Source organism: Thermobia domestica, chromosome 11 (assembly GCF_964235325.1).
Source record: "Thermobia domestica chromosome 11, izTheDome1.hap1.1, whole genome shotgun sequence".
Classification (NCBI taxonomy): Eukaryota; Metazoa; Arthropoda; class Insecta; order Zygentoma; family Lepismatidae; genus Thermobia; species Thermobia domestica.
In genome coordinates, this window is record NC_137464.1 from 99,508,782 (window position 1) to 99,529,110 (window position 20,329).

At 39.0% G+C, this 20,329-nt stretch overlaps 2 protein-coding genes across 5 annotated transcripts in view; one reads left to right on the top strand and one right to left on the bottom strand.

Annotated features, from left to right (window-relative positions):
- Wdr92 (dynein axonemal assembly factor 10) overlaps window positions 1-19,424 on the bottom strand; it is an 81,307-nt gene extending 61,883 nt beyond the window's left edge. For both annotated transcript variants that reach the window (XM_081730872.1, XM_081730871.1), the window contains exons 1-2: window positions 19,132-19,424; window positions 17,021-17,121 (exon numbers count right to left, since the gene is read on the bottom strand). In XM_081730872.1, the coding sequence (XP_081586998.1) occupies window positions 17,021-17,121; window positions 19,132-19,305 (275 nt within the window). In that variant the 5' untranslated portion in view covers window positions 19,306-19,424. The remainder of the gene's footprint in view (window positions 1-17,020; window positions 17,122-19,131) is intronic.
- A 12-nt stretch (window positions 19,425-19,436) lies between these two features.
- The window catches only part of LOC145664313 (uncharacterized), a 31,824-nt gene continuing 30,931 nt past the window's right edge, over window positions 19,437-20,329 (top strand). The window contains exon 1 of one of the 3 annotated variants that reach the window (XM_081730867.1): window positions 19,437-19,573. The gene's annotated coding sequence lies outside the window, so the exon portion shown is untranslated. Of the gene's footprint in view, window positions 19,702-20,329 lie in introns of all 3 variants that reach the window. The other 2 variants (XM_081730869.1, XM_081730868.1) reach the window with 2 other exon arrangements.

The window sequence follows — 20,329 nt, forward strand, 5'->3', positions numbered from 1 at the left end:
TGCATATTTCATCTGTATTCAGCGAAGATGAGCCCTCATGACAGTGTGGAAGGAGGTCAAGGGTGTCAGCCCAAGCTAATCGTTCCAACAGTCAGATATTGGTGTTTTTTTCTGGTTTTACCTATATGTTGAGGTAATAATTTGCTCATGTGATTTGAGTTTTTTGGAAGGAGGGGGTCGAAGGTTATTATTATTATTATTATTATTATTATTGTAATTTGTGTTGCTGATTTAATTTTGTATATGTGTGTGTTTGATGTTTACGCCTGTAGCTATTTTACGGGAGGTTCTGCAGCCTCGTCATTGGTTGTTGTACAGGTTGTCTGTCTTCTGCTGAGAAGTTTTGAATGAAAAACAGTTTCTAATGTAGATTTTTAGAATATGCTTTGTTTAGTCTGGTGATGACTTTTTGAATGTGTCACCAGTTTGAGTTGTGATAAAGTTCTTGGACTTTGCTTCTGAAGACTTGGTATAGTATATGTAGAAACCAACATTCAGTTTTTCTTAGGAGTTTTATATTGTCTGGGTTGTACAAAATGTGGCCGTAAAGAAAAATCGTGTGGAACAGAGATTTATATAGATGTAGCTTTCTTGTCAATGGCGTTCTAGTGAGAAATGGTTTGACCATATGTATTGCTTTTACTTCTCTTTTCTTAACTTCTTTGATGTGAGGTTGTAGCGTTAGGAAATGGTCCACGATGATGCCTAAATATTTTGCCTTTTGACTTGGTTTTACTATTTTGTTGTCTTATTTTTATGTGCGTACTAGTTATGGGCAGTGGGAATATTCCCTGGCATATAAATTCCCGGGAAGGGATTTATTTCCATTTTTTTTACTTTATCTTCCAAATTATAAGAACTATATGACTAATTACTCTATTTTCATTTATTATGATTTACTTCTAGGTTTTAAATAATTTGGAGGTGAAAAAAAATTAAAATTCGTTGACTGTACTTTATATAACTAATAATATGATCTTTTTAAAGTTCCATTTCCATTTGCACTAAATTGTAGCAAAGTACTAATTTACAAATGATGAAAAGGAACCATTTTGTAATGTAATGTAGAAATTATATAGAAATAGATATGGTGCCTTCCATTTCAACTCAGGTAAAAAAAAGTAAAATTGTACCATCACCATCTCAGATATTGTTGAAACTTTTTTTATAGCAACTAGACATGTTTTTAAGAGACCCATATTTTTTTGTTTTGTCGAAAAAAATTTTCCCGCCAAGTAATGGGTCATCAAAGACCGGGAGTACAATTTATGAATTGTAAAAGACATGGAAAATGGTCAACTTCGGAGCCCCCCATTCAGCTATGGAGACAGGTAGAGATATAATTCTTGTTGTGGTATGTACATAGGGATATAAATAAACTATATTTTATTGTACTTCGGTTTGCGCATGCGTATCTTTTTGTACATAAATTAACAAATGAACGTTAATTTATCTGAAAAGTCGAAGTTTGCGAATTTTTTTCGAGCACTTCCGGTTCGAATTTTAAAATTCTGTTTTCACGGTTGGTAAGACCTAGTTACCCGCTTTCCGAAAAAAATTTTGTATCGCTTCTGTGTGCAACCGTTTTGTCGCAAAAAATTCGAGAAATTGTAAAATTCTCAAAAATCGCCATTTTTGGGCGCCATTTTCTCGAAAACACCATCTTTTAAAATTCTGAAATTTTGTCAGATGGTTTAGCTTTACATGAATAATAAACACACCAAATACCATTCTCGACCAATGCTTCATGAATTAACTACAGCCTTTTGAAGTTAGCGAAGTTTCGTTAACTTTGATATCACAGTTAGCAACACTGGAAACAATAAAAATGCAATGATTTGATGATATTTGTGGTTCACATTAATTAAATGAAGAGTAAAAGATTTTCCTGACTGGTTTTTTATTATTTTGATCAAAAAAGCGCTCTGAAATAGTAAAATTATTCCTCCTCCCCTTCTCCGTTTTTTTTAAAAACGAATTAATCTGAGATGGGAATTACGATTACGAAAAACACAAATTTTAAGTTCACTTACTTAAAATGGTCTTCGGAAGCAAAATTTCACTATTTTTTTTTCACATGGACCAATCATTTGCTTGCTTGGTGTCTTCTTCGCTAATAGCAGTAGTACACTCAGAACTCGTCCAGAGGTGGATCCAAGGAGTCGATCGCCCTCCCAGAAGAAACTTTCTTATTTTATATATAAATGAAACCCATTCCAGAGTTTGGAGCTCTTAAAAGTAGCTCTAAGTAGCAGTATTACATCGCCCCCAGAAGTTCGTCCTGGATCCGCTTCTGCGTATCACATTGTCGATAATCACAAAACACTTATTTTCACTTCTCTTATGCTCTTCTGGAAACCTGTATCCTGCTGAAAGTCCATGTGGAAGCATAAACAGCACTTCAACTGTACGTAATTCATGATTTATTCATAATTTTGCTACACACCACTGGTTATTATAAGTATATGCAAGGGCGCCGTTCGTGGGTGGGGGGGGACCGGAGCCCCCAAAGCTGATGTGGACCCCTATTATATTTATGAATATACAATATTTGACCTAATTTGAATGCAATTTGACTTAAAATCCTCATATATATATATATATATACCTTCTGCATCTCAATCCCCCCCCCCCTCAATCTACTGAGAAATCGGCGCCTTTGAGCATATGTATGTAACAAAAGTTCCTTTTTGCAGACTTCTTAAATCTACACTTTGAATTGCAGAAGCTCGATTTTGGGGGAAGCATGAAGTTAGTTTATGTTGATTCGTTACTGCCATAAAAATTTCGCCATTTTCCGAAAGCCAAAGGTGACTTCGTTAAATACCAGTTACCGGTCACATACTTTCCCATTCTTGCTTTTTTTTTCTTCCGGAAGTTGTCGAATTCAGTTCCAGGCAACAAAACGAGGGTAATACCCGGAGTTTATACTTGCACTATACTCACGAATTCTTCTGCGGTTTTAATACTGTGTACCTGTTTTTGCCTAAGGTTATGCCGCGTTGCCACATTCTTTACATCCCCCCCCCCCCCCCCAATACTGTCGCAGAGACCCTAGCATGGCCAGATTCACTACAAAACCACTGCTTTATCGGACCTGTCTGCATCTCGAACATCTAAAAGCGATTTTTGAAGTGGGATGCAGCACCATCATAAATCACTGACACGGTTTGGGAAATTGTAGACACTTATTTCCACGTATTCGGACCTTTTTCTATAACCTATATTTTCGCTTTTCTTCGAGTATTTTTAGAATCTTTTCTATGGCTATGAGTACATGAGCCGACTCGTATGTTTTGTCGTCGCTTATTACAACAAAACTGTCAGTTGTTCCATATTCCGGTGATATAACTGAATTTCACTTTGCAGAATAACAGTCCAGTTTTCAACGAAGTCCATATGAAGTAAAATAGAATTTGTATCTTGAAATTTTATACGATGCTTTCGGTAGCAATTAATTCTCTTTGGATTTTCTTGATGTAGTCATGAATTACAAGTCTTACAGTTAAACCAGCAATGTATGATACGAAAACGGAAAGTGGCACAGTTTTTTGTTTAACGAGATCATTGTTTTCCCATATGGCGTACGTAACACTTTCATTTTCAGCAGGATCAAAGACTCCACACTTATTCCTTTCATTCCAGGACATTCACTACATTCTTGAAGAAGACAGCTGTCTTTTTCAGTGGATCATACTACTAAAGGAAATAGGTCACTCATGACAGCTTCAATACAGGTTGCACCTTTGATTTGTTGCAACGCAGTAGCAGATAACTTAAAATTTGCACAATATATACACACACACACACACTTCCCTAGCAGGTTGCGGACTGACCCACTTTAGTCGAATATTATAAAATTCCGAGTGACCCATTCTTATGCTGAGATTGTTCTGTTTAAAAGAAAGTCCGTAAATTTCTTTGATGGAACGCGTAAGAAATTGTTTGGATTTTTTTTTTTTTTTTTTTTAACTTTTTGTCCTCTTTCGATCACTGTAATGGCATCACACTTAATTGAGACTTTGTCTGGATCATTCCAAGTCATCACTGAGGTAATAGTTCAGCCTTTTATATAGATCATCAGAATTTATTGGATGGCCATTTTAAGTAAACTTAAAATTTGTGTGTTTCGTAATCGTAATTTCCATTTCAGATTACTTCGATTTAAGAAAACGGACGAGTAAGGGGGGGGGGGGCTCCAGAGAGCATTTTTGATCAAAATAATAAAAAAAAACAGTCAGGAAAACCTTTTATTCTTCATTTAATTAATGTGAACCACAAACATCATCAAATCATTGCATTTTTATTGTTTCCAGTGTTGCTAACTGTGATATCAAAGTTAACGAAACTTCGCTAACTTCAAAAGGCTGTAGTTAATTCATGAAGCATTGGTCGAAAATGGTATTTGGTGTGTTTATTATTCATGTAAAGCTAAACCATCTGACAAAATTTCAGAATTTTAAAAGATGGTGTTTTCGAGAAAATGGCGCCCAAAAATGGCGATTTTTGAGAATTTTACAATTTCTCGAATTTTTTGCGACAAAACGGTTGCACACAGAAGCGATACAAAATTTTTTTCGGAAAGCGGGTAACTAGGTCTTACCAACCGTGAAAACAGAATTTTAAAATTCGAACCGGAAGTGCTCGAAAAAAATTCGCAAACTTCGACTTTTCAGATAAATTAACGTTCATTTGTTAATTTATGTACAAAAAGATACGCATGCGCAAACCGAAGTACAATAAAATATAGTTTATTTATATCCCTATGTACATACCACAACAAGAATTATATCTCTACCTGTCTCCATAGCTGAATGGTGGGGCTCCGAAGTTGACCATTTTCCATGTCTTTTACGATTCATAAATTGTACTCCCGGTCTTTGATGACCCATTACTTGGCGGGAAAATTTTTTTCGACAAAACAAAAAAATATGGGTCTCTTAAAAACATGTCTAGTTGCTATAAAAAAAAGTTTCAACAATATCTGAGATGGTAATGGTACATGCTCTGCCTGAATTGAGATGGAAGGCACCATATGAAGAACTATAAATAAACCCCGAACCACCGTTAGTAACCCGAGGCTTCAGTCTGTCTCCTTTCTCTGACTCGAATTTCTGAAGAGGTGCTCGGAATCCTCTTACAAGTGAATTAACGCATGAAATTTCGAGAAATGGGTAGAAAGAAAGGTTCTGTGTGGCAATGTTACGTGCAAAATTACAAGGATAAGTCAGTATCTTGCAAATATTATCAACATAAATATTTATGCGCATATTTTGACAAAATTGTGGGACATGTGTCTTCTGGCAGTTACCATCCTAATTTGTTTATAACATTGAAAAATTTAATATGTTTATAATATCAGTAGTAGAGTCAAGTTTAGAAAATCCAATTACATATAAATTTAAACTGTTTAGCGGTTTAAAAGTATGTGGACTTACTATACCGTTTTTTCCACATATATACTTGCATAGAATATATTGTAAATAATATACATTTATGTGTATTCTCTAAATATAATAAAATATTAATAAAATAACATAATACCGTTCAGAATATACATTTTAAAGACACCTCTGGGGACAACAGTAATATTATACTGTGATATAAAAATGAATTTCCTTTGAAATCGTAATATAGTAACAGAATGCAATTTTCTTTCTGATTGTACATAAATTTCCGGAAAATTCCCTACATTGTTCAATGCAGAGGATAGATCCATGAAGGCGGCTGCTCCTCTGAGTTTTTTTTTTTTAGTGTTTTTTCCGTATCATTGACGATTTTTACTGCTTGGTCAATGGTACTATGGTGGGGACGGAAGCCGGCACGGTGAGGTGTTAGTACATTCGTTTTTGCTATGTACTGGTGCATTCTGTTGACAATGATTTTTTCGAGTATTTTAGAAATTGTGGTGGTAAGAGAGACGGGTCTATAGTTGTCTGTTAGTTTTTAGTTTTTCCCCGGTTTGGCCACGATTATGGTGATAGCTCTTTTCCATTCTGAGGAGATGTATCCCGTTTTACAGCTGATAGTGAATAATTGAGCCAATGCATTGTATAGACTGAGTGGAGCTTTTTTCAGAGCTTGGTTTGTAATTCTATCTGGACCTGGTGCGGAGTCTCGACGTTTTGTACTTCATTGCTGTTGATATCTGCTAATAATGCAGCAGTGTTGCCAGGATGTTGGGTCCGCAAGATCGATTTCCGTGACGTCTATGTGGTGTTGTAGGAATTGTTTGATTAATTGTGCTCTGTTGAAAATTTCGGTTTGTTCAGCCGTGTGTGCTGTATGGGCTTTCCATTTCGTCTGTAAGGTTATGCGAGTTCAGTTTCTTTTCTGTTACTATGGCTTGCTTTTCGTCAAAAGTGTCAGTAATGGAGCAGCTTTGTTTATATCCCTTTGTTATTTTTTGTATGATTTTCCAGAATGCTTTGGGGTTTTCCTTGTGTAGCGCACTTAGATTCCCATAAGTTTCAGAGAGTTCTTCATCCTTGTATTGCTTTATGTCCGCCTTTATTTTATGTATGGCACTGATGACCATTTTTGTTTCTGGTGTTTATTGTACAGTCTTTTGTGGCGATTTTTTTACTTGGTGGTGGTAGGCGTTCTTCGTTTACATCTATTGTTTGCATTGGAATGAAGTAGGTTGCTGTTTGAAGTGTTTTGATGATACTATTATTTGCTTCTTGTATTGTTTGTGGGTCGTTGTTTATTCTTAAGTTTTGTAAATTATTGTTGAGATAGTTCTTATAGCCGTCCCAGTCCGCTGCTCTACAATTGATAATTTGTTTTAGGTTTCGAGTAATTTGTAGGTGGTTGTATTCCAATATTATGCCGAGGTGATCTTATGGTAGATCGTTTATAAGTGAAACTTTATGCCTTTTTCTGTATAAAGACGGTGTGACCAGAATTTTGACGGGATTCGAATCTTCTTCGGGGTGTCTCGTCGATCTTGTGGGTTTTGGTAATTTGATATTTCTGTAGTTGTTTCGGGTTTGATTTTGCAGTAGGTGCTTTCTATTGTTATTTGTCATGACATCCCCCACGAAACGATGTTGGCTATTGAGGTCGGCCATAAGTATGGGATTGGGAAGGGTTAAGTAATTTAGAAAATAGGTAGCATTGTTGTATGGTATCCCTGGGTTTGTTGTAGAGAGTTGCTATTGTTATGGGATGGGCAGTTCTATTATTAACGGGGTGGTGGTATCGTTTGAAGGATGCTTTGGGATCTGAACTTTCTTGTAAGGTAGGCTATGGTGAATGAATATTGCTGGGCCTCCACTGGAGATTTGGTCTTCATTGCGATCATTGCGGACGCATTTGTATCCTGATATGCAGAAGGGTGTTCTATTGTTCAGATTTGTTTCATTGACGACGGCGAAGTCTATTTTGTGGTCTTGCGAGTATGTTTTTATGTCTGTGGCTTTGTCTTTTATGCCCTGGATATTGATGAATAAGAATTTAAGCGGGTTTGATCATCTTTGGTGGTGTTTCTTCCGTGGTGCATACTGTCCATACTGGCCGGCTTCGTCATGGGTATTGCTTAAACTGCTTTTCTTTCTATCTGTTCTTTTTGTGTATTATGTCTGCATACGTGACACAGATGCGATCGTCTGTGGAGATCATAGCCTCGATGCGTTCGTGAAGAATTTATTGACTGACCTTGATGATTGCTCTTTCTAGTTTTTGTTGGGTTTCCTGGGGCAATGTCATTTTCAATACTACGGTGGTCCACGTTAGAATCTTGTGAGCTTCCTTAATGGCGGATTCAATGGCAGCTGTTATGGTTGGTTTCTGAGTCCCTTCCGTTGTTATTCTCCGTGTCAGATTTTTCTGTCGCTGGTGCTTGTGTCTGCAGTGAGTCTTCTTCACGATATATACGGTGATGGGTCTTGATTCATTTTTCCAGGGGCGTTGTGGGCACATGCTGGCGCTGGTCTTGTGGCCTTCTTGTTGGCAAATAGCGCAATAGATTTTAGCTTTAACAACAGGCCATGTATATAAGTCTGTTTTCCGCTCTGCTTTGCTCCGACAATGAATGTGCGAATGCAAAACATTTGGTACATGATAGGGGGGCGTGTTTTGATTCGTGAGGCCTCGACATAGTAACGTGCACACTGTATAGTAATGTCGTTCGTAATTAGAGCGCTGATTTGTAGCGGATCCTCAGACAATAATATAAATAAAAAGTTTGGGTTATTTCTCATCCGCGTAATGCTTGTGAAGTTTATTATTTGGTTCTTACGATCTTTTTTTATCCCCTCAATAACAGTGGATGTATAGATTTCTTTTATAACGCATGCAAAAGTTGCTTTGTGCTATTTCCTTTCCTCGGTGATTTTTCATCATGCGTTATCTATTTAGCGTTGGGGCCGAAGTGGCTGGCGGTGAAACGGCGGAGGAAAGCTGTTTGTCAGCAGCATTGTTGAAAGTTAATCGAAAGCCTTGGATGGTATTCTTGTAGAATTACTTTAATGTGTATGTAATATCTCTCTATATATGTGTGTAATACCTATTTGCCAACTTCATTACAAGTCCTATGTTATACTCTGTATAATCAAAAGGATGCAAATAAATACAATTACAAATGGTGAATTTCGTTTTTGCTGGTGGTTTCTATTATGGTTCCTTGAATTTCTGATACATTTTTGATAACTCGATGGTGAATGTGGTGCGTAGATTATTTGTCTCTTTGTTGTTGCTACTTCTTTGCTGTTATGCATTGTCTGAATCGATGTTAGTTTTCGATGAATTGGTGGTTAGTTTGGCAGTTTTTTTTTTTTTTTTTCAACTTGGTTGAAGTCGTCTTCTGAACTAATGTTTTGGGTTGATTCTTCTTTATTTGAATCTTCTGTCTCGGATTGGGAGGGAGAGAGATGGAATGTTGCATGTGGAGGGTGGGAGGTGGATGTGTTTGGTTCTTCTGGTTTGTTTTGTTTAGATTCTGGTTGTTCTATTTGGAGCTTGTTTTGACTTGGTTCACGCAATATGGTGTCGGGGAAGGTTTTGTCATATGTTTACTCTTGAGCGGATTGGTAGCATTATTGTTGTTCGTCTTCCATGCTGTTCTTCCTGGTGATATAGGATCTCGCTGCAGAATTGTGGTTTCCTCCCTTGCTCCTTGGTCCTGCAGGGTGTTTGCCTTGGATTTCTTTACTTTCGTTTCTATTTTGGCGAAGTTTTTGTTTCTGTCTTCTTCTCTTGGGGTTTGGACAGGAAACCGTACCCTGATGTTCTCATGCCTGTTTGTAGCCGTCGGCAGGTGTTGTTACGTGAGGCTCTATGTTTAAACGTGGTGTATGTGTGTGTTGTTTTTCTGTATGATGTGTAAATATGTGTGTTGTTGGTATATAGCGACCGTGCAGTATGAGACGACACCTTAGTTTGCACCGTTACGTTCCCAGTGGCATCACCAGTTGTGTGGGGGGTGAAGCCTAAGGGCCGCTATTGTAGAGTCTCGTTTCACTTGGATCGCAAGTACGGATTTAATGTACTGACGTTTTGCTCGGGATATAAAACAATTTTCGGCTGACGACGTCGCACTTGTTTTTTCTTTCTTCGAGAACCGAGAACCGTATATATAGGACTATTTAGGGGCAGATCTATGAATGGGGGCTTATGATTGGCTGACGAAAATGCTGCGACTTCTGGTTGGATGAGAGATGCTGACTCCTGATTGGCTGTTGTTGTGGCTATAAGAAATGGCTTTGTTAGATGTATGTTTCTGTTCCTAAAAAGGGCCGATCAGATAGGGCTGAGTTGAAATCCTATGTCTCTCACTGGTCACCTTTCATTGGTTTGAGTAATGATCTGATGTTGGTAGGAGGTTTATGGATAACTGTTATACCATGTCTGGCAAGTATTCTGCTGAGTTTACCGAAAGTGCGGCCGACGAAAGGCGATATGATAGTAGAGAGATAATCCTCACTCTTAACTTTTCCGATCACTTTGTGTTGCGAAGTAACGGCCCTTTTTATGGCCATGTTGATATCTGTAAGACTGTAGCCATTTTCTTATAGCGTCGAAGACTTCCCTGGTCACTTACGGAGACTGTTCTGTGGGTCAGGGTGTATAGCACTGTAAGTTGTTGTGACTTGTGATGGAAGCTGCTTGCGTTGAGATAAAAGATCCGTTATGTGTCGGCTTCCTATATACATTGTGTCCTAATGTTCCATCAGATTTACGGCGAACAAGACTATTAAGAAAGGGGAGGCATCCATTCTGTTCCATTTCCATGGTGAATTTGATTAGAGAGTGACGATTGTTGAGAAATTCCAGAAAATCTCCTCCTGCCAACATCAGATCATCACTCAAACCAGTGAAAGACGATCTTCACCTACGAATTCCTGGTGTATAACATACACCATGTGAATGTGGCAGAGCATACATAGGACAGAATGGGCGTACAATAGAACAATAATGCAAAGAACACAATAGCTAGATAAGACTGTTAAAACCCAAAAAGTCACGACTAGCAGAGCATATCTTAGAGCTTGGAATCAGAATTGATTTTACAAATACCATCATAGTAGCAAAGTGCAGCAATTTTTGGGACAGAACAAGGAACCATAGCTATCTCACGAGAAAGGAATAGTCCCAATAGAGACAATGGGTTTCAACTCAGCCCTATCTGGTCGGCCCTTTTTAGGAACAAAAACAAACATCCAACAAAGCCATTCCTCATTGCCACAACAACAGCCAATCAGGAGCCAGCATCCCTCTGCCAACCACAAGCCCCCATTCATAGCTCTGCTCCTCAATAGTCCTATATATACGTGTTCACGTCTCTGATCTCTTAATTCATCTGGACGCACAGAGAAGAATACTGCGTTCAAGAAGATTTGAAGATGCAGTTTGTCGCAGTAGAAGACGCCGTGACACACCGGGAAACCTTGCGGTGTTAACGAAGGTGTGGTCAGCAGCAAAGAAGAACTTACTCTTTGTTTAAAGAGTAAATATTAGAGAAGAGTTGTGTCAATAAAGAGAAAACTGATACAACACATTTACACACACCGCTTCCTGGAGAAATAAGGATTGTTTTCCGTCGGCTGGACCCCCTATTGTGAGTCAAGCTTCGCGCTGGCCATATAGGTTGAACAACCTTTGGCGACAGTCGGCTGACGGGAACGCAATATTATCTCTTTGGGAAAGCATAGAGAAGCACCATACACAAATTAGAGATTCCTGTCCGCATACTAGCAAACGCAACCGGCCCTTATTAGAGCCATGCCCCGCCCTCCAAAGAAGACGCCCAAAAGAAGAGCTGATGCAGCAGAAGCTGACAATACAAGATGTGATACTCACCCAGAGGACTCCAAAAACAGTAGGTTGGATACATACGATCTGCACATGGAGGAACCAGAAGATACAGATGCTTTCATAGAAGTGTCTCCGGTATACATCAAAGATGCAGACGAAGATGTGAATGCTGTCATCAGCAAGAGGATGGACCCAGGCGAGTTCTATGCCATGGAAGAAAGGGGACGAGTTAAGGTGTTCTTCAAATCAGAAGCAGCGAGGAAGATCTTTCTCAAGATATTCCGCCCAAAACACTTTGGTCCAAATACTTTGTTCCAAAGGAGACGCAGCCAAGAAGAAGTGCAGCATCTAGAAGAAGAACGCCGGTACTCCGGACCTTATGAGGACCACGAGAGCCAGGGACCGGAAAACCCACATAAAGATGATGATGATGCCCATATAGAGAAATCTGAAATTGCACCAATTGATGCAGGAACAGTTGAACTAACAATAGATGACAACTTCCAAGTTGTTCAAAAAAAAAAAAAACCCACACAAAAAGAAGAAAAACACTGGTGAGAAGCCATCAAGTCAAGAAGCCAGCACCAATTCCACACAGGAGAGAGCCAGACTCACACAGGAGAGAACCAATAACACAAGTAGAAACCAAACACACACAGGTGAAAACCAAATGTTCCGGCTCTTACCAGGACCAAGGCAAATGTACAGCTACCAACGAGAAGACACCAACCAACCAATCAGAAGACAGTACTGGATCCTATAACCGCCAACAGGGAGGCCAATCAAAAACTAGAAGCTCTTCAAGCTACCATCCTACAAGCAACCAATCAGAAGCAAGCACTGTTCCAAACAACCACCAACAAAAGAAGAAGTCACATAACACAAAAAAGAGGCAGAATACGTTCACATGTGTGATAAAAGGTTTTCCCGCCAACAGAGATCTCAAGAATCTCGAAGAAGAACTGAAGAGACAAAATATTCACTTTAGTTCACTAACTAGAATAAAGTCTCAAAATGGCCCAACGCCACTTGTTCGACTATTCTCCACGAACCCAGAAGAAATAAGCCAATTACTCACACACGGACTGAAGACAGCATCCGGAACATACAGTGTGGAACAGTCGAAGAATCAAGCACGCCCTCTTCCTTGTTGGAACTGCTATACATATGGCCACCTAAAACATCAATGCACAAACAAGAGAGTTTGCCACAGGTGTGGTGACTCCCATAACGACCCATGTACTCTGCCAATAAATAGGAACTACTGTGCTACCTGCAAGGAATCCGGTCACAGGACAGGGAGTGGGGAGTGTCCTGAGCGACCAAAAGCCACTAACCAGAAGTACATACCAAGGTTCATTACAGAAGAAAATTTCAAGACGTCCGGCCCTTATCAGAGACAGGACCAAACCAGCAACCAACAACACAACAGAGACGCACAGGCGCAAGAAGAATGCATCCAGCCACCACCAATACCAGCAATAGAAGAGGCAATAGAAAAAGCAACACAAAATCATAACATGGGTCACCTCAATACTGACAGTCACAACACCAGCAACAGCCCGGCCCAAACTCGCTGAAACAATAGCTACAGCCACCAGGAACATCTTTCAACTAACAATAAATACACTAACCACGACGAATGGTCAGCTGTACATCACCAAGCCAAAAACAGTAAAACAGAAGCCAAAAAGCAGGGGAAACAGCGAGAAAGCAAAAGAACCACTGAAGGAGAAGAGCTAGAATGCTGTGACCACTGCAAACCGATGGCGTCAAGCGAGGCCAAGGAACAAGATCAAGGACTTGCATGTTCAAAAAAAATAACAAATCTCCTACTAACCAAATGCCCCCCAAATACAGGCAACACAGATTTGCATTCAAAAATTAACAGATTTTAAGCTAGGTTTGCAATATAACAGATAATTTATTAATTTATCACTACAGACACTTTTACATGGATTTTGGCCACCGTTCAACTGTGGTTTTGCCATGTAAATACTATTGCATGCAGCATGACCGATAAAGGGGTTTTTTTCCTGGTTCCCAGGTTTTTTGTCCCTCTATCAAACACAAATAATTCTTCTTACGCGCTTTCCTATCTTCTTGTTTACCCTTCTTTCCTTCTATTTCACACATTGACAGAATCGCGTGTAAATGTCTTTCGTAAAAGATAGAAGCCGCGGCATACACCTACACCCGACAGATACTTTAGTCTACTAATTGCATGTGAGGAGAGGCATGTAGATAGATGGTTGATGCCTTACTCTCTGTCAGGGCGCGGGCTTTCTCGAGGGGCGTCCTTATTTTTAACTTTTCTGTTTCTGTTTCTGATCTCTTAATTGAGGCAGAGGTTCGCTCGTGTGTAGTGTGAAAAGTAGTAGTGAGCGCAGAGGAAAGATAGCGGCTGAAGATTTTGTCGTCGTAGAACTTCGAGATCAGATGGCCTGCAGTTTAATACTCCGGAAACCTAACGGTGCCAAATAAAGGAGTTATTTTAGAGAAGAGGGCCAGCGGCCAGTCCTTTCAGATAGGCGGCTGAGAGAAGATTTACGCAATAAAGAACTCAATAACACAACATTGTTCTACACACACTGCTTTCTGTGAGGAATAGTCATTTTTTTCTGTCGGCTGGACCCCCTATCGCGGACCAAGATTCGCACTGGCCGTATAAGTTGAACAGGCTTTGCCGACAGTCGGCTGACAGGAACTCAGTACTATTCTTTTTAGTTCGCATAGAGACAAAACACACTAAAAGTAGAGCAAATAAGGTCCTTTTTAGGTTCATAATCCCAACATAGTTATTCGGCCCTTTTTAGAGCCACACTCTCAAACATAGACCAATAACAGTCCTAGATGTTAAAGCAGGAGTGATCAGCTAAGAAGAAGGAGGGACTGTAGAACCCCACCGCAGAGAAGCCAACAAACCAAGAAAAGCCACAGCACCCGGAACCAGATGAAACCGTCATAGCTGAACCAGTTAATGAACAGAGTAAACTTCTACCTTTGGTGATGTACTCCGTTGGCCACAGATTTCAGACCTCAGAGGATCTCATCAGCCAGATAAAGAAGAAAATGGACGCTTCCGGGATGGAAGTAACCCAAGTCAGAAAAAGAAGATTTATGATAAACTTTCCCCCTCAGCTTGTTCGAGAGCTATTTCTACTCATCTTCAACGACGAAGATTTCGGTGTCCACTGCGTGATCGACAATGGGGAAGAGATACCGAGCTCTGAAGAAGAACAAGAAGAAAGTGGCCCTTTCCAGAGCCACGGAACTACACTCATACAGGAGGAAACCTCACAGGTGAGAAACCGAAAAGAGGATCAGCAACGACAGAAGAAGGAAGACTTGTACGCTAGCCCGGCTTTTAAAGAGAAACCCAACGCTTTTAACAGAAAGTTTCCCCCAAAAGCACTGCGAACAGAAAACTCTATTCCCACCGAGAGCAGAAACAGAGAAAGTGGCCATTCCCAGAGCCACAATGAAGAACACGAAGAAGCTCGAAGCTTCAAAGAAGTAAAATCCAGAAGAAAGACAGCTCAACCAGAAAGTCAGGAGAACTGGCCCTTTCCAGGCCCAGAAGAGAAAAGAAGCAATGATCCCAATTGCAAACAGAAGCCAAAAACCTCAACGTTTACTTATGTAATAAAAGGGGTACTACTAGAAGGAGATTTAGAACCCATCAAACTAGAGTTACGCAAACAGAACACTGCATTCTCGGACATAATAAGAATAAATTCAGCAGATGGGCCACTCCCGCTTCTATGGGTCTTTACATCAAATCCAGAGCAGGTCCGTTTTCTCATAATGCATGGAATGCACATAAAGGGAAAGCACCACAGAGCTGAAGAATCCAAAGTACAGGCAAGACCACACCCATGATTGAACTGTTACCAGTATGGGCACCGTAGGCAGCAGTGCAACCAAAAATACAATTTGTTTCCGCTGTGGGGAAACACATAGTAACACATGCAACAGACCTATTTCAAGAATGATCTGCGCAACTTGTGCTAGGGATGGACATCGGACCGGAAGTGGCAGCTGCCCTAAACGGCCTCGTCATGCAGAGCCTCCACAGCAAACAAGGACACACACAAAGAACCACACCGTGGAAAGCCAAAGCCAACATCAGGATCATCAAAATTTGATGCATACACCACAAGAGAAACAAGACAAGACAACAAGCCAATGAATCACAACAGCAGAGATCAGAACCAGTACCAGATCACGTCAAACAATATGTTAATGAAGCCATCAAAGACGCCACAAATAGGATCATAGTGTGGGTGTCCAGCCCACTAACCAATGCTACAAACCAAGAAACCAGCAGACTAGCTAGAGATATCAAAATTGCCTCACTGAAAATCCTAAATGCACACCCACAGCCAATAACCAGTTCAAACGGATACATGTATATCCCAGATCCAGATTACATTGATCCAAAGAAAGGAGAGAGAGGAAGAAACCGGCCAAGACAAAACCAAACCAGGTAGCAACGGGATGAAGGGGAAGAAGAAGAAGTCCAAATTGCATGCTAAATATATATATATATATATATATATATATATATCATGTCCCACTAGCCAAACTAGTTCACCAAACTACAGATATCTAACATATTAAAATCACACCCAGCTCTTAAAGTTTGAAATATTACAGACAGTAAAATATGCTTTTTATATGGTTTTTCCCATCCCTTCTCTGTTTGCTTTACCATGTAAATAACTTGAGCATGTGCATGACTGATTAAGGGGTTTTCCCTGGACTCCATGTGTTTTCGGGGTTTTTCCTCCTACTACCCAAGCCAATGGTAAGATGAAAAATCCTTCATGCGCTTTCCTTCTCTAACACACACTCTCTGGTAAATGTCTTAGGTTAAAAACCGCGGCGCGACACAACATTCGACTGCTGTTTTAGATTTCTAACTGCATGCAGGAGGTGCACGTAGATATAGGTTGGCGAGCTTTCTTGCTAAGGGGCCCTCTTTATCTCTAATTTATTTCCGATCTCTTCATTACAATCCCTGAAGATGAATGCAATGTCTGCATTCGAAACGTGGGATGCCAATACTTTCACATGGCTGATAATCCGAGATTTCTAAAATTACGTCGCCAGGAAGGGAAAAAAAAAAAAACATCAATTCTTTCTTCAAGACTGATAAACCAATGAGTCCCGAAACGCAATTTTCCCTTTTTGCCGTTCTGTCACATCTTTGCTTCAACCATTTAGACGATCTGTTTATTTACAACCGACTGGCATAAATTCCACTGTGATGGTGATGTGTTGGGCCATTTAGTCACGTACTACCAGTGCCATATATAACGATAAAGAGGAGCAATTTTAGTTCTAAAGGATGGTGACTTGTTTCTTGCTTTCTTTCGATATGCTTACCGTACAAAGAAATGAAATGAAATCTTTGAGTTTTACGTCCCATGATTATGCCGGTTAGGCTAAAGGAGACGGTGATGATGAGTAATGAATGAAATGGTGGAATGAAGAAAATGTGAGGAAACGAGAGAACTCCGAGGAAACCCACGCATACGGTGTTTGTCCACCACAAAGTTCACTTGGCGGGGGCTGGGATCGAACCCGGGACCCCAAGCACCAGAGGTGAACGCTCTACCACTGAGCCACCGCGGCCCCTCATATGCTTACAAAGAGTCCCCAGAAGGTCACGTTGTGAGTAAAGTGGAATATTAAAATTTTATAAAGCTGAGGTTTCAAAAATAAATAAAAATAAAATATATAAAAAATACATACTTACCATATGTTTAACTTTCCATCAAAGTCGCCTGTTGCTAAGTATCTGTCTTTCAAACTAGAAGCTCCAAAAGTACCACACTTGAATGGCTTAGACTTCTCTGCCTGGTACAGTACATAAAACATTTGTTAGAAGCCGAGTAATGTAAGTAAAATTAGGGATACAAGTAAAATTATGATCTTATGTTATTGAAGAAAGCTACACTGATAATAAATTTACTTATTACTTTAGATCAGATCATATTTACAGTATCGTAAAGAAAGAGATACCTATAAATATATGGCACAAATAAAAAAATAATTCTATCGGGCGTCTTGTATACAAACAATGGACACGTCAACAGGAGTGAGGAAATCAGGGTAACATAATACAATAATAATAGTAATAACTTAGATCTTAATTACGATACAATAGATTAGGATTAGAGAATGAACCTTTTAATTTCGCCTATTAAATCAGACGAAAAAGGATATTGTTCTGATTTCTTCTGTATTAATAAAAAGAGATTCATGGGCTGGTGGATTTCCTTGCGAGACTACTCATTGTTGTTTGGAGTTTGTCTAAGTCAGTACGCACAACACAATTTTGAATCGTTTCGCGTTCATTAGATCCTATATAGAGGTGTGGATACTGATCTGTTCCAAGATGAACAGTTTTTGAGTTTGCTCTGCTCACTGCCAGATATAAAAGATCTATTATTTCTCTTTGTAATTATATAACTAAGGTTTAAAGCAGTGGTTTCCAACCTAAGGGGCGCAAGAGGTGTTCAATTAAATGCCATACAAACACAAAATAACTATTGAGTAAGAATAAACTGTTCGTTTGCACCACAAATTTCGTTTCTGTTTAAGATTATGTTTTCATAATATCTCGGTCATCTCTGTGAGCATGAATAGGAAAGGTTCTAGAACACAGATCCCCCCCCATATAGGTTAGTAGCTAGGTTGGTTCCTTTCATTACCGAAGTTTAATATTTGATTCAAATAGTATTGCCGAGCGAGAATTAGCGAGTGAAAACGGGCTAGAGACACGCAGGGCATGTTGCTTTCTGTCTTTTTTATAGCTAAATGGGAAGGGGGACCTGTGTTCTAGCACCTTGCCCTATGAATCTCATGCATGCTCGATGTGAGCCGTAATTCCACTCAAAATAATGTTCCTTGGTCTGTAAATAGAAAACAGTCCCCGTATAGTCTAGAAACCAATTTCATTGTCAATTAAATTGAACACTAAATTTGAATCCAGTCACTTCCCTGAATTAAACTCCTATCCATGAGACGCTATCGTATATAATTTCAATATCACTTACCATACAAATTCACTCTCAACAAAGTATATAATTTTTACGGTAGTTATTCCTGGTTTATATTCAGAATATTACATTTATGTACTGTACATTGTACTACCATAAAGAAATACATAAAAATCACTAAGATTATAACTATCGTAATTTTCGCTTCAATTGCATATTATTTGTGTCCTTTAACATGAATTGTATTGTTTTATCAAATTATCTTTTCCAAGCATAGCTATCTTCCCGAAACGACTATGCGGATTAACGTTGCCAGATCAAAGTCTAATGTGTTGGCTGTCTCATACACTAATGTCACTAACTAGATACAATTGTATTCACAATAAAAATATATATACTTTGTTAAAAGTGGTCTTATAAGTGATGTTGAAATTTTATTACGATATCGTCTCATGGAGTTCAAGGTAGTCAGTCAGGAACTCGAGTCAGAGTAGAGCGAAGCTGGTTGGCAGGCGCAGTATTGCGTGGGTTCAACGAAGGTAGCAGGCGCGTCAGCGACAGTGGGTGCATGCGTAAGAGAAGGTAGTGGAAACACGTGGGTTCTCGCAGTGGTAGTTTTTATAGCGCCTATATTGGTTTACATTACTAACCTACACTTGTACTCCTAAAATCAGCTCCTGAACACCGTGCAGAAGTACTCCGCCGGCGGAAAATATTTTTTGAACGATTACTTCTAGCAGTCTTTAGTCAACCTGCATGACGGAAAAAAAAAACTTATTCGCAGAAATTATAATTATATAATTATTTTTAATGTCTTTAATCTTAACGTGCACGAAATTAAATTCACTATATAAAACCATCTTACCTCTGAAACTGACTTCAATTCTCCCTGACTTATTTCAAAGACGCGAATAGTACCTGTGCCTCGCGGAAGTGACCCTAAGGCCACAAATTTAGCTGAACATGGAATCCATTTAGCATCAAATACCGTAAAGTTTGTTGACTTCTCAATGTGACAAATTATTTGTGGCTTATCCATTACGGACTTTCAATTTCTGGTTTGTGTTTCTGAATAAACTTCGTCAACTTCCACCTTCCTTTGCGGCATCTTTCAAACACATCTGTACTCCGCACATGGACGTTCATTTGTCTCCAAATATAAACAAACTCTAGCGCCATAGATGTGAAAATACAAAAAATAAATGACGTGCGATTGGCGATAGTAATATTTAGTAAATTTGTATTACAGATAGGATCTGTAAGCACGTAAATGTTTTTTCGGAAATATTGTTCAGAAAGCCTTGTAGGTAATTATCCTTAAAATTACTGTAATCATGAAGTTCCTTTAAATTAAATCTATGTACAGTTACTTATGTTATGTGACCATCCGTACCACATGGTAGAAGTAACATGTTTACCGTAGGTGGATTTAAAGGTAAAAGAAAGTAATCTATGTATTAAGGTAGTAATCCATGCTTTTCCTGACTGATGACATTCTTCACTGAACGGCCACGACATCGTGAGCCACATGATTGATTTTTTATTAATTATAATATATATTAGGATGGCATTTAGCATATATATTAGGATGTTTTCCATAAATAATTACTGTTTCTTTCCTGTAATGTTTATGTATCTTCCACACTTCTGGACATCTTTCAAAATAATGATTCCGTTAATGTCTACATTTTTAAAGCCCTTGTTTATATAGATTTACATCGCAGTAATAACAACTACAAATTTAAGAATTCTTTTAAGAATAATTGTATTATATTGTGCTTCTTGACTTATACATCAGTCGAGCTATTTCAGGTATATATTTAAAAAAAAAAAATGTTAATAGCTTTAAAACTGCTATTAACGACGGGGTTATCTTTAAATAGCAATTATTCTCCACAGCAAAACATAAACAGCGGCAGTACTTTCGGCCTCTGTTGCGCAAAGTGGGTCCAAGATGTTAACGCTTAGGGGGAAGGTTCTGTTTGATATTTCTGAACTTACCCTCAGGCACTTAACCCAGACTTTCAAGAAGCCAAAGTGCATTCATGGTAGAGCGTTCACCT